The following is a 15,252-nucleotide window of genomic DNA, read 5'->3' as shown; positions in this document are numbered from 1 at the left end:
AAAATATCAACCTTAAATAAGATGATAATATTGTAAGTTTGTGTTGTTTGAATGCCAGCATTTTATTTTTCAGTCGAACCCTTTTCAGTGCCAATACTTTTTCCAATACAAGTTTTTCAATGCCAATGTCCCCTTTTTTAGTTCAGGTTTTGTTTTCAATGCCAAAATTGAATGTCACTGTTCTAGCCTCATGTGTTTCCCTTTTAGGTTTTATTTACGGTCAGTTCCATTGGCTAAAGAAAGTCTCAGCAGCCGAGGCGAGTACTGCCGTAGATATCTGCAGGTTAATAGGCCTCACACACTGATGTCAACCAGGTGAACTGTTTGACTCAACCGTGTCATCAGAGCTGTGTGTTATAACTGATGAGTTGTCAAAGACAAACATACACCCAAACTTCACACACGAGTAAGAATTATAAATCTTTTATTGTGCATGGATCCTTTGTAGATATCATGGCTATACAGATACACTTTAGATACATACCTATGATTATACATTTTTCCCATAACGAACATTTTAAAGTGATATGTCTGGTAGTATGTATAATATAACAAATTTTCATTTTGGAATGTACGGTGTATGAGGTAACTGCAAACATTAAAATTACATAAAAATGGTCTCTATTTTTGTGCATATTTTACTCATTTTTGTAGCATTTTGTTAATCTCCCCAGCCAAAGGTAGTAAGCCCCGGGTGAAGAGGTGTTAAAATGGCACACGTTGCAATTGCTATCAAAAATAGGAATTTGAATTCTTTAAATGACAAAGAGAAGACATTTGCAGAATGTCCCAAAGACCAAATCATGTAATTATCCAAGACGTTTTGCAAGGTACCTGTATTTCATTTTTACGGTTGCAACAGCTGTTTTCTGCCCAAAACCAAACAACACTAGACCCTACAGCCAGATTACCAGTGAAAACTCAGCATTAGCAATCTGTTACGAATACTTAACACACAGAGTAAAGGCAAATTTAGATTCACAGGAAGTACATGATATTTTGTATCTGCCATTTGCGTTCCATGATTCATGAGTACTCAGGATTTATTATTTTCTCTGGAGAGTATTAACTTATATTACTTCAATATTATAAAAAAATATACTTCACACATGTATAACCTGACAAAAACAAAAATCAAAATAAATCATAAGTAATACATAGAACTACTTTTCATTTCTCTCACGATTACATATGTTTACTAACATCAAATAAATGTTGCAAAAATAAAAGGAAATAAAACACATTTTAGTGTTTTCTAACACTAAAAGAAAAACATCAAAACTTAAGAGAAATTAAGAAAATTCTCCCGAGATTTTTTCCTCTCCAATTAAGGCCTCTGAAACAACTGGTACGTACTTTTTTCAGTGTTTTTTATTTATTTTTTTTTTTAATTATTTTTTTCTTTTGTTTTTGCTGAGATAGATCAGCTGTTTCAGTGACACGTTATGTGGTACTACAACTTTTAAAACACCCAAAACACAAGTAGGGCTTGCACAATCTCAAAGTGTGTTCTATAAAATGCATCACAAGACCAAGACGCAATCAGTCAAGGTTTTCTTTCACTAAGGTGCAAAATCAATTACTGGGGGGGGGAAACCAAAAATAAAACAAAAACATACAGTTAAGCATACATTTTTTGTGCTGAACAACAATATTTCGGAGTAAAGCAGCTGCATGATTGTAAAAACAAGCTACAGTATAACTATATGATAGTAAAAATAATTAGAATTCACTGTTAGTTTGGTTTTTGTTTGTTTTCTAACTTTATACTGAGCATTTTTTTTCTCAAACTTACAGGTCCTTGTGTCTTCACTGTACAAAAATATACTAACATTTCTCCAGTCATTTTTGCATCCTTAAACATTCTGAACATCAAAAAGGTTGGAAAGTGCTAAATGAACGTTCTATAATGTGAGCAAGATTTTTCATTTCCGTTTCCTCTTCTCTCGCTACACCCCTTAAACTCCAGCAGGGGCTAAAGTCCCTTCATGTGGCCCTGAAGCCCTCCCAGCCGCGTACCTCGGTGGCACAAACTACGTACAATATACACATCTGGACACACACACCTCACTGTGCAAACACTGGCCCACCAGGTCCCAGGATCAAATAGCACATAGGCTAATGAAACACCTACATACTATTTTTGGAACACACCTATCAAAAACAGTTTCATACTGGACACATCAATGGAAATATAAATAATGACTATTTCTATACACACATATTATGTATATATATATATATATATATATATATACACATACATACACATACATATATATATGTATATATATATATTTAAATACTGAAATCAACAAGTACATGAGTAGAAGCGCATCTTTCTCCCCCCACCCTCTCCCCAGAATAAACCATATCCCTGCTCTTTCTGAGTTCCTTATGCGCAGGAAGCTGATCATAATGGAACAGAAATCTGAACAGATACCACAGAGTTGGGGCGGGGTGACAAAGGCATGAGAGTCAGGAAGGTATCACAGGTGCCAAATAAGATGTTACATCCTCAATTTATAACTCTAGCTCACCAGCCCGTCCTCCCCTTACACTTCAACGCGAGTAATGCAATTACTCAGCTGACGACGGAAAACAATAAGTATAAAATGAAGAATACAAAAACCACAGAGGGAGGGGGAAAGAATAAAGCTATAACCCTGCAGCTGGGTGGCGCAAACTGCTCATTTAATGACAAAGTACTGGATAACAAAAGCGATGAGGATGGCGATGACGGCGAAAACCATGAGGAGGAGGAAAGCGCACTGCTCGTCCGTCAGGCTCCGTCTGGCTCGGTTGGACTCCGTGCTGGCCCTGGACCCGGAGCCTGCCGCGCCGCTGCCCACCGCCACGTCATTCCGCTGAGGGGAGAGGGTCACTGTGGGGCTGTAGGGACCGCTCAGCTCCGGGGCGTCCTGGCACTGCCTGATAGCACACACCCGGAAACGGTAGTCGCTGTTGGGCTGCAGGTTCTGCACATGGAAGGATGTGGCAGAGCCTTTGTAGGCCTGCGGACAGAATGGAGGAGGAGAAGAAGTGCGATTAAAAACTGAAAATAAGACGAGGAAGAAGAGTGTGAAAACTGGTTGTTTTGTTATGTGAGATAGTTCTTAACACAAATGAATTATTTGCGTCTTTTTCATCTTTCCTTCTTTTTCATCATCACGTCTGTGGTAATACATCTATAATTCAGCAGCTTAAATTAATCTTCTTGATATACTGAACACTGCTGAAATTAGATTTGTTTGTATTGAACTTGTACTGGACTGTAAAGCTGACAGAAATACTGTTTCTGACAAACTGGATGAAGTCACCTTTCAGCTCTGTGTCAGGCATCACGGAAAAACAGTTGAGGATTCCTCTTTGAGCTCTGACTATTTTTTCAATTTACAGACTATTTTCTGATTTATTTGTTAGAGTTGTTGCTGTTTGTCGCCTTGGATGAAGCGGGAAGCCATCTGCCTTTGCCGTTTACTCAGCTGCCACACCCACGAGTTTTTAGGGGGGCCTTGTGAACCTGATCTGTTCGGTTGCTAGAGTGACACTTCTCTCTTCACTGAGTGATCTAACTTTGCATTTAAATCATAAAAGTAGAGGTAAAAAAAAAAACTATGTGGGGGGGGGGGCGTTACTAGATGTTTTTACTTCATATTGGGTGTGAAATTAGCATAACTATAAAATTATCACATTGTCCGTTACACACTGACCAATCAACAAAGGGCTGGTGCCAAGATTCAAAAAAGAATAATTCCCTTTTCTTAAAACGTCGGGTCTAGGCCACTGGAACTGACAGTAAAGATGGAAACTCATGCATGGTGGCAGTCGTATATTTCCCGTCACTGATTCGATTGCCATGTATGATGTGGTGAGATTAGCATAACCCTGCCATGGCCATTATTCCACGTTAACGTGGCTGGAGGCCACTAAGAGGGATGAATGTCCTGGCAGGGGCCAGACGCCTGGGATACCTCATGGATCAATGACCTTTGCATAATGGGCAATTTAAAGCCAGCGGTGACTAATACAGAACGCTGAGACACCACGCTGAAAACATAAAGGCCCCCGGATCCATCTGCATCCTGATCTGCATCAAAAGGCCATTGTGATGAATGGCAGGTCACCCGCAGGTAACAAAGCCAAGGACACGAAACACGCAGAGCGAGCGCACAAACCTCCACGCGGCAACGTCAGTACCTGTTTAAACTCAGAGTTGCCCATCATGCACTGCAAGGTGTAGGTGATCGGGTCCCCCTTCATGGGCGGTAGGGCCTCCCATGTAACTTCGCAGGAGTTGTCATCTAGACGCTCCACTTTAGGGGCTGGAGGGTGAAGGCGGCGTGAATCGAGAGCAAGAGAGAGAAAATGTGAAGCTGCACATCACATTTAAAACAAGAGATCAAACAGTCAGATCAAGAAAGGGGAAATTCCTAATGAGTAAGTGTAGATTTACTTCATGTGTAAATATTAACATGTTGAAACAGCTCTGCCAACACTCTCTGATAAGACTGGTACATACATGCTGCACTGACTCACTGACCTCTGGGCCTTCTTAGATTAACGTATAATCTTAAACAAAGGAAGACGGAACTCCTATTTACTGAAGCTTCTCTCTGAAGGGCAGGAGCACATTACTGTTGCTGAGATGTGTGAAACACCCAGTCCAGTATACAATGTAACCTACAAAACCTCAGGGATAGAATTTAAAATAACCACATGTGTATTTTTTTCATTTTTGATATTAAAGAATTCATATCAAACTTCCAAAAGAAAAAAAAAAAAAGAAGAAGCAGTGTACAGTGACTCAGCAGAATCAAAATGAATTCTAGACAACTACATGCGACTTTTCCCCATCAGCAGAGTGCCATATGTATGAGTCATGCTCTTCTTCTTCAGGTAGGTGGAATTTTAAGCAAAAACAATCCGTGGTTGTACCATATGAAAAAAAAAAAAAAATTTACCACAAGAGCAGGGAGGGTTTTAATCCTTTGTGGCATTATGATATTAGGCTTTAGACTTCATGTTGAAACGGTAAGTCTGAATTCAAACAGTTTATAGTCGAGAGTCCACTTCACCGTGTGGGGAGACAAACAGTGTTGAGTAACACTGACAAACTGGCACATGACGGCCCGCTTCAAAAGAGGTGCCACACTGAGAATAAAACCCACGTCCTCATTACTGACTTCAACACGTGGGATCAAAAGAGGTTTTGCAGAGGCTGGTTGAGACCACACCACAGCGCTGAGCAACCCGACTCATGATGACAGCCGACAAGTGAATCTCTGCCTGCCGGGTCTTAATCAAATGCAAGTCGAGCCTGGGTCAACTGAGGTTAAAAGCTTAGCACATTGGCTGTCTGTATGTCAGCAGAGTGTTTGTAAAGATAATCAGAGCTGATCCATATTGGGTAAAGTGAAAGTAAATGAGAGAGAGAGAGAGAGAGAGAGAGAGAGAGAGAGAGAGAGAGAGAGAGAGAGAGAGAGAGAGAGAGAGAAAGAAAGAAAGAAAGAGCTGCGTCTGTACCTTTCACAGGGGCTGGAGGGGAGCGTGGGGTGGTGAATGTGTAAACATTGGAGAAGGGCCCTTCGCCCGCCTCATTAAAGGCCTGGATGCGGAACATATAAGAGGTAGACTCATTAAGCCTCTGGACTTTGTGTGTGTGGCATGGTCCTTTATACAAGGATATAAATCTGCAATGACAGGAACAAGAAAAGAGAGAGAGAGAGAGATGGAGAGAGGATATAATGAGCAAAAGGATAAAGATGTCAAAAAGCGAACAGGACGAGTGACTCCTCTGTCAGGAAATACACAGTGTCATAAAGCATATCATCACTTCCTGTCCCCTTATATGGCAGTCTCTCTGGTGCATCACTTCCCACCTACCCCACCCCTCCTTGATACAGTTCTATGAAGCTTCTCCTCTCCTATCGGTTTATCTCTCGTCAAGTCGCTTCCCCCCTCGCCTGACTTAATGGGCCACTGACCTGCCGCTCTTGTCCCCCATCTGCAGCTGATACTGGAGGGCGTCTGAGGTGGCTGCCTTTGCTGGGCCGTCGCCCCACTTGAGCCTGAGGGTCTGGTGGCTGAAGGCAGTGCACTCCAGGCGGGGCGGCTGCGGGGGCAGGGGCTTCGTCTTCAGCTTAAAGGTGTGACTAAAGGGGCCGGCCCCCAGGCTGTTCAGGGCTTGGATTCGGATCCTGAGGAAAACGTAAAAGATGTCGACATCAGAGAGCCGCGGGGACTGAGCTGACCCCAGCAGAAAGCCTGCAGCGGGTTTCAAAGTGGCATTAACAGTATTCTATCTCATTGACAGATGTTTATGTTCGGCCTCTGTTAATGTACAGTCTGTACGTAGTCTGGCAGTGACACATTTTATGATGTTTTGGCTCTGTTAGCCTGCACTTTAGCTCAACTTCGGTCTTTGTTTCATTACAAGTCCACTGTGTAGAGCCAAAACAATGAAAAATATGTCATTGGCATACAGCTTCCAGACTGCACTATATAACTGGCACAGTTCTGCGTGGGCTTAAAATAAACAGCAGGTAAATAAACCAGTGTAAAATACATCCTGTGCAGATGACATATCAGATAAATAAAACTTTCATAAAATATGGATCCATGAAAGAGACTTTGTTTTATTTAACTCTGCACAATCTAAGTTTCCTGTAGAAAATACACCTGTTCTATGATCCTGAATCAAAAAGAAATACAGACAAGCGACCGGCCACAGATGAAGGTGTCAGGTTCTGGACTAAACAGCTGCCGGCCCTGTCCAGAAAAAACCTGGATTTACAAGCGTGACAAATCATATTTGGTTTCAGATGTCCCCTTTAACATCCTTTGGTACAAAGTATCACAGAGCAAGTTAATGTACAAGTGTGTTGAGTGTGAAATTGATTTGTGCCCCACTCTATGACTTGTGAGAGCCAACAGTTTAAAAATGTTGGCTCTCATTGCCGTGTTGTGTAGTACATGCATAATGCATGCGCCCACCTGTAGCTGGTGTCAGGCTGCAGATGCTGGATGATGTGTTTGGTGACGGGACCAATGGCGATGGGCTGGCGCTCTCCAAGGTCAATCAGGTAGGAAGTGATCTCGGAGCCGTGATCACACGGGGGGTCCCAGCAAATACCCAGACAGGTGGACGGAGAGTAGAGCGGTGGCGGCCGGGAACTGCTGTCCTCCTCTTCCTCATCTTCATCTGCATCCACTGGCGCCTCGTACCTTTGCAGCTCGGACTCCTTCAGTGTGTAGATGTTGCTGACGGCTGCGGGCACGGAGCAGGGCGTCTGACACAGGACAGCCTCGCTGAAGGGCCCCACGCCAGCCACGTTCACGGCCTGCACAACAGCAAGACACAAGAGTCAGCTGATCAAGGTCAACTCTCACCTGGGATGTGAACGGACACGTGTGTAACATCCAAGTTTGACCACAAGGTGGAGTCCCAATGTAAACACAGGGTTTCAACATGTTCTAATAAGGATGTGGTTTTATTTTCAAGCCAAGTCCCATGGACTGGAAAAAATAAATAAAATCACATATTTAAAAAACTAGGACAATGTGGGTTTGGTTTTAATCAACTATTATAATAGGAATCCGGTTTTATAGCCTAACCAGAGTGTAACATTTAGGGATGGTCTGAGCACTTGCACCAGACAAGAACTGCCTGTTCGTGTGTGTGGACCCATAAGCAGCCAGTGTTCCTCCCTTCCTCCCCTGCTGGACCACAAAAGAGGCTGCAAGAGTACAGAGTACAGCACAGCCTGAAATTTCAGCCTGAACCAGATCCAAAGGACAAAGCCAATGTTTTAATGCCAGACTCTCTCTCTCTCCTATTAGACAAACGCCGGCTTCATTGGCGACAGTCTCGAAATGTGCATTCAGTGCAACAGCACAATAGAGACATGCTGCTGTATCAGTCTATTCATCACGATGAAGTAACTAGTGAACCAACTGTATTTCAGATATAAACAGTGCTCACGTAGCGCTTTAGATAGCCATTAAAAACAGGCAGGCGCACAATCAAACCAGCTTTTACTCTGACAAATTAAAAGTGAGTCACCACTTTGCGCTGATGTGAGAAGAACATCATCGTGTCAAAAATCAATTCACAGTTCACAATTGTTCTCCAAATCGCTGCCAACCAGCTGAAACTATAAAGAAGGGATCTCTGAAACCTCACGACCTGTAGACTTAAAACTTGTCTCTTACCTATTGTAGTTAATTTTTTATATTCATGTTAATCATCATCCAAAAAACACAGCTGTAATTTACCTTAGCTGCAATGTTTTTGGACACTTGTGATCACAACTACGAGGACTGAGGTGTGGAATATGGATTTATGAATATGTATTTCTTACTCAGGATGAAAGAATCTTAAACTGGTTCAACAACAGACCCAACAGTCCCCGCCTAAGTTAACCCCAACAGTGTTAGTTACTTAGTTACCATACGTCATCCGTTGAGCCACAATGGCACAGACAAAGAGAGAGAGAGAAATGATGTTTTTTTATAGTTGGGTCTAAAGTTATTTTCTGATGCATCGTGGAAGTGTGTTGTGCTTTTCCCCCCTTTGCTCTCACACATGGGAAGATCCCATGACTGATTAAAAAGTGGACTTTTGCATCAACATTGCTGATCTAAAACAAAACCGGCAGCATCAGTGATGACACGTTTAAGGAACTGAAGTAAAAAATATATTGAATAAGATTTTCTCCATTAAAAAGAAGTGAGAAAAAGGAGGGTGGAATTTCCATATGACGTTGCCGTTAAAATTCACCTCAAGCTTTTAAGGGCAACGAACCCACTCATTTCATCAGATTAATTTCCACAGACCCGCACAGGAAAATTTGGGTTATTTCCATGATCTTATTGTGAAATTCAACTATTCTTCCTTTTATTGGGACACCCCATGGATTCTTCACAGGTCTATAATAAAAATAATAATACAGAAGTTACTCACGCAGGATTTGTACAGTGAGATATGATTCTATTTCCAGCTTGTGTTTTTAACAGAGGGAAATTAGCTTCAGCTTCACTAAATAAAGTGTTTGTTAATGCTCACCTGTAACCGGCAGAAGTAGCTGGTTGCAGGCAGCAGCCCCTTCATTTCATGGCTGAGTCCCGGTCCGCTGTAACACACCTGCATGCTGCCCTCAGCAGCCCCCCACTCCAGACGAAACTCTGTCACAGCAGCTCCATTGCAAGGAGGAGCCTAGAAGGCAAACGCCAGCAACAACGGCCATCAGGAAGTGACTGTGTGATTGTCTTTAATAATAATGCGCTGTATGTAAATTATTTGACATATTCTCAAAACGGATGCATGTGGTATTGTATAACATCAGTGGAGGAACGGAAGTGTAGTCAGTCTTACCTCCCAGGTCACAACCACACAGCTGGGGGATTTGCATGTGGTGGAAGGAGCCTTGCACTGCTCAGGGGCCCCGGGGCCGGTCGTAACGTCACAGCGCTCCGATAGAGGCCCAAACTATCCGCACAACAGAAAACACCCCCCCCCCCCCAAAAAAAATTAAATACTACCAAAAAATCTAACGCTAGACTTCTCAAATCAAATTTAGTAGGAGAGGGTTGAAAGCTTGCATCTGAAAAAAACAAAAAACAAAACAACAATGCCTTCTCCTGTTATTGGTGCATCACTTTAAACAGTCGTTCTCACCCCAGCCTTGTTCGCTGCCTTGAGCCGGAAGCTGTAGGTTTTGCCAGGCATTAAGCCTCCCACAGAGCAGTCCAGCTCTGGGCCCTGGTAAACCTCCCTGCTCTCCTCAGACTGTGGCCCACTCACTTCGACACTGTAGCAGGACACCGGGCTGCCTCCGTCTACCTGAGGGGGACCTGGGACATTTGTACAACCAGTGTTTATAAAATCAATATAATTCAAAAAGGTTTCTCCAAGAGAAAGTAACAGCGTGTATGTACAAACAATGCAGACTGCATAATCAAAGCTCACTGCTTTGAGGTACTTTGCGAGACAAATAAACGTATCAACAGAAGCTTGAATACATCCCACACACTTGAGTTGGAGAAGAATGACTCACCCCAGCGCAGTTGCACCTCCCTGGCTTTGGGCTTGCCCACCAGCCGAGGGGGCTGGCAGGGCCCTGGGGGCACCGCGGGAGTCTGGACCTGCAGGGTCTCCGACAGCTTGCAAGGGAAAACAACGCACCAATTAAGCCCCGGAGAAAATATCAAATTGACAATCTCACACCCTGCCTCTCTTTCTCTCTCTCTCTCTCTCTCTCTCACACGACACAAACACACTGGATGCAGATTGTCACTTTCGCCAGCTTATCAGACTGATTCAGGCTACAACAGAGCAGAGAGGGGACAAATGTGAATGCATCGTTCACAAGCTCCACCGGCGTAGAGCAGAGAAAGATTTTGTGTTCCTTTCAAAGCCGTGGATAAAGTTAGACAGATAGTCTGGCGAGTGAAAAATAGGTCTTTCTCAAACTCAGCTTCTGTGACAAAAGGCAAACATGTGAGTGTTATGTCACATTGTGCTGCACAGAAATACAAGGGCTCACCACCATGAGTCATGTTTCTTTACAAGCCCCATCATGAATAAATGCATGCACTAACAGCTGATGAAGAAATTAATGAAGAACGTCTGTGAACTGAACTAATTAAGAAAAACATCCTCTGACACATGGGGGGAGGGTTAATCGATTAGCAGGCTTTGCCTTGTACTTGCACACCAGGAAGCCTAGTCTAATCTCCTAACATAGGAGGCTGGGTGAATGACAATTTCCTATTAAAACTCACCATAAATAGAGCGCATATCTAGAATTAGTCATGTAAAATTTATCAGATCAACCACGGGATGTGGTGAGATTCATGGCTGCCTGGCTTAACAATGACTGTGTATGTAAGAGCCGAGAAATGCATCAATAATAGGAAAAACAGCACATGATGATCAGATTTATATAGCTGCATTGTTGAGTGGACTGGAGGAGACAATATGGAGAGAGTCTGTTTACATCCTGGATGTCTGGGGTGATTCAGCTTTGCAGGTAGAAGTCCCTTTTAAGTTAGATAAAAGAAGTGTAGTAATCTTGGCACTTGTGTATGTGTATTCATTAAAAATATATATTTTGTGATGCCTTTCTAACTAAATAAAATCGTAACTGATGAGCAAACTGTCAAAATTCCTGTGGCGAAACACAAGGCCATGTGCGCGACTGTGTGTGCACGTGTGCTGATGCTGAATGACTCACCGGGCTCTGCCCCCCCTCGCTCATGCAGTAAACTCGCGTCTGGTAGGAGCAGCCGGGCTTCAAGCCCTCACACACATGCTCCATGGCTGGCCCCGAGTACACCAGCTCCCATGACAAGCCTGAGTACAAACACATTTCAAATACATTTTCCATTATTTCAATAAACTCCAAAAACATCGTTTTCACTTGAACTTAAATAACCAATCACTTACCGCTTAAGCCCTCAGACAGCTCCACAACATACTTGGTGACTTCTGCTCCACCGTTTTCTTTTGGGGGCTCTGAATTTCAAAACAAAGAAAAAAAGAAAATCATTGTAAAACTGCACTAACCGGGCTCTTCGCCTCAGTAGCCTGCTAGCGCCAGTAAGCTCAGTTTTCACTGCTTTATGACTGGAAATCCAAATGTGCACTGAAGCAAATCAGCTAACTATCAAATACGGGGAGTGATTTCATGACTCGGTTAATTCCGAAAACTCTTTAATATCATACAGTTAGTAGGGAAATATATAAATGTAGATGAAGCGTGATTTGCTGATGATGTAGGCTCATTTTTAGCGGAAACAAGTCGAGGTTTGACAGTGTCTTCAGCTCTACAGACATATCTTCTTATTTTTCCACCATTCTGAAAAAACTGGAAGCAGAGACCAAGCACAGCAGTGAGTGATGTGTTTGTCCGGTGAGGTGTGGGAAGGACTCATGCTGATGTCTGAATGAAGGAGAGAACTGTCAGTCATGTATTGTACAGACTACTCAGAACGTCATCCGTCTCCAGCTGATGCATCTGCTGCTCTCAGGCAGAGCTCGATGAAAAATGTGACATTGTAAACTTGCTTTGCCAGGGTGTCAACTACATATAAAAGACTTGAGGGTTTTTTTTAATAAGGGAAAGGGGCGACAGGTAGGAAACGCTCACCCCAGGCCATCTTGAAGCTGTTGGGCAGGACTCTTCCTCTGATGACAGGCCTGCACGGGCTGCTGGGTCTGTCCGGGTTCGTGATGAACTCGACCACCTGGCTGGGGTTGCTCTTCCCCTCCGAGTTGTATGCCGCCACCTGGACAAAGCGCATGAAAGCAAACGATGAGAAGTCATATTTTTCCTTGTCAGTCAGTAAGGCCAAGTGTATAAAGGTCATTATGTTTCCTGATAACAAGCACTGACTAGACTCAGAAGGGTAATGAAGGGATCTGAGAGAGACAGTGAGCGTAACGACCAAAATGGCCTCAAGACAAATACCACATTATCAAAAAGATTCAGCTCCTTAAAGCTGCAGATGCATTTCTACAAAACTGTTTAGACACCACGGGCACTGCAATCAACAAAAATGAGGCAATAAGATTTAGTGGCATTTGCATTTCAGTGCGGCACATCTGCAGTTATATGACAATCTCCGTGCTGCTGCTGCTGCCTGCTAAGTACAGCTCATCCACATACTGTACCAAGACAAACCTGCACAGCAGCCAGCCTCCCCTCACACTGCGCAGCTGGATAATTGGAAATGAGGGGAGGGGAGGGGAGGGGAGGGGAGGAAGGGGAGTGTTGCGAGTAACTAATGAACATTTCATTTGGGCATATGGTGGTTTGTTTGAGTAACACAACACCTTTCTGTCAGCATCATGTTTAAGAATGCTGTGGTGTGCTGCGTGTTTAAGATTCTGTCTGTGTGAGTGAAGCTTACTACCTCTCTATCAGCAGTCTGTGCATTTCTGTATGATTTCATGTTGTGAAGTGCCGGACGGAGCACTTGTTGCTGCACACAAATAACAAGTATTAAGGAGAGAGCCACTTTGAATGGCAGTGAAGCAGCTCTCAGCTTCAACTAAAAACAGTTTCATTTCAGAGCATAACAGCTGTTTAGCCAAACTGACGGCGACCACGTTGTGAAATACAACAGCTACAGATCACTTGGGCAGTAAATTAAAACAGCTGTGCTCTAAATTTGAAGGACACCGGTGTTACTATTCACTAGCTATACCACTCGTCCCTTTAGAGGGGTGGGGGGTGGGCATGGAGTACCCGGAGGAAACCCATGAAGGCACGGGGAGAACACGCACACTCCACACAATTTCGAACCCAGAACCTACTTGCTGCGAGTCGTGCCATCTGTGCCTTATGTTATTCTACATCTTTATTATTATCAAAATGTCCCTTAAAAAGACCAAAACCTTGTTCTCAGATCGCTGGTTCCTGCTGGAGACGTTTCATCTTTAAAAAAGGATTACAAATATAGGATTTCATTTTTAAAGGGGCTACAAAAATGTCATAAAACAGCTGGCCACTCTATTTCCTACTGCTGCTCAGGAGTAAACACTGCATTTGTTTGGGGACTATTTTCCCCGCATTAATACACACAAATGAGTATTTACAGAAGTAGGAAGGGTGGATGTGAGATCATATAAAAACCCAGTGGTGGAGTTCATCACAACAAAGGAACACCCAGAGCAACGCTGTGGCTCGTTGAAATTTTTTAAATACAACAGAGATGTTTGGCACAGAGGCTACACGCAGGCAATACTTGTTAATTACATCAATTCATTGTTTGTTTTGCTCTTTCCATGGGATTTGCTGACAATAAGAAAAATACAAAATATTACCACAAGGCAATAATGTTTCATGTTTTTTTTTTTCCAATTGTAATACATAATAATGATATTACAGGCTCTAGTATGAAAACGCTGGCTCAGACTCAGCCAGCTGCAGGCAGAGGTTAAAGAACCTCAAGGTACTTTTATCGTAAGTGGCTTCAAGTATTATGATTTCATATGTATTTAGCATGAAAGGCCTTAGTGGGAGCTGAACCACTAACCCCAGCAGTGTCAGAATTTCTAAGAGAGGCTCTGAAATTTGCAAGCTTCTAATATCATTAACTGACCCCCCCCCAATTCTCACAAGTCAAATCCTAAACCACGTAACAGACACATAATGCGGGGGCTATGTGCAGCCTTCACAAAGCCAAATTTATTACTTTCAACACCTTTATAGATCTGCCTGGAGCACATCCCACGACTGGTTTAAGAAGCAAACCTGTCAAAACCAGCTGATGTGTGTTTGAACATTGCTAATGAAAGCAGTGAGAAAAAAAACAAAAAACTGATGGTGTCAGAAAAGAAATAGAGGTGAAAATGGAGGTGTTTTACACTGACCCTGCCTTTAAAAATAACATGCAAATGCAATGCAGACTTTCAACTTACTGTTGCTAATTTATCATTAATCTATGCCAACTTTTCTCACTGGAGCGCCGCTTATTATCTGCTTATTATCAGGAGCATCGCGTGTCTTTCTTGCAGTGGTCTCTGTGTGTAACAGATCACCTGTCGTTCATCAGAGTCATTTAGTAAATATTCAACAGTCAGGTCTTAGAAGAGAAGAGGCTGGTAATGAGAGAGAGAGGCTGGGAGACAAAGACAGAAATATAATGACATGAAGAGAAAGACGCTTGTCTCGGCCGCATTACTGCCAGCCAAAAAAAAAAAAAAAAACAGCCACTGTGGCTTAAAGACGTTTTGCCTGACTAGTTTCACACCGGAGCCCCACATGTGTTGAGCTGTGGAGTCCCTCCTGTTTATGCTGTCAGTTGCCCACCGCCCTGCTGGCAGAATCCTGCAAACAGATGAGTCATAGGGCCACTGTGGGCCTCTGCAGCCTCCCTGCCTAAACCTGTGGATCACCATCGTCGACTGTGAACATCACACAGACTCTCCTTACCCTAAACTTGTATTTGGTACTCCTGTGGAGGTTCCTGACGGTGCAGGAGAGCTCGTCGCCGTCGTAGCTTGGCTGGAAGCCATATCCCTGGGACAAAGACAAATGACAAAGGCAGAAAGAAAACAACCAGGTGAGCAATGGCTTACAAGACAACCATTGAAGCACAGAAAACAAAGCGGTCTGCAGGAGACAAACAGCTACAAGGGGAGAGAGGAAATTTTTTGTGTTTTTCCTGGCAGGCACGATGTCTGCAGCTAGCTGCTGGAGGTGGTGCAGGCCCAGGTGACAGCAGCTGTACATGTCACATAAC

General features: G+C 43.3%; 1 protein-coding gene across 5 annotated transcripts in view; it reads right to left on the bottom strand.

Moving 5' to 3' along the window:
• Positions 1-407: 407 nt before the first annotated feature.
• fndc3a (fibronectin type III domain containing 3A) overlaps positions 408-15,252 on the bottom strand; it is a 47,053-nt gene continuing 32,208 nt past the window's right edge. For all 5 annotated transcript variants that reach the window (XM_056373923.1, XM_056373925.1, XM_056373922.1 and 2 more), the window contains 13 exons: positions 14,943-15,029; positions 12,153-12,291; positions 11,450-11,518; positions 11,238-11,356; positions 10,059-10,164; positions 9,680-9,855; positions 9,377-9,490; positions 9,068-9,217; positions 6,997-7,343; positions 5,988-6,200; positions 5,527-5,693; positions 4,201-4,325; positions 408-3,014 (listed from right to left, as the gene is read on the bottom strand). In XM_056373923.1, the coding sequence (XP_056229898.1) occupies positions 2,691-3,014; positions 4,201-4,325; positions 5,527-5,693; positions 5,988-6,200; positions 6,997-7,343; positions 9,068-9,217; positions 9,377-9,490; positions 9,680-9,855; positions 10,059-10,164; positions 11,238-11,356; positions 11,450-11,518; positions 12,153-12,291; positions 14,943-15,029 (2,136 nt within the window). In that variant the 3' untranslated portion in view covers positions 408-2,690. The remainder of the gene's footprint in view (positions 3,015-4,200; positions 4,326-5,526; positions 5,694-5,987; positions 6,201-6,996; positions 7,344-9,067; positions 9,218-9,376; positions 9,491-9,679; positions 9,856-10,058; positions 10,165-11,237; positions 11,357-11,449; positions 11,519-12,152; positions 12,292-14,942; positions 15,030-15,252) is intronic.

This window comes from Seriola aureovittata, chromosome 4 (genome assembly GCF_021018895.1).
Source record: "Seriola aureovittata isolate HTS-2021-v1 ecotype China chromosome 4, ASM2101889v1, whole genome shotgun sequence".
Classification (NCBI taxonomy): domain Eukaryota; kingdom Metazoa; phylum Chordata; class Actinopteri; order Carangiformes; family Carangidae; genus Seriola; species Seriola aureovittata.
The sequence above is the reverse complement of the archived record's forward strand: the minus strand, read 5'-3'. Positions and strand labels throughout refer to the sequence as shown.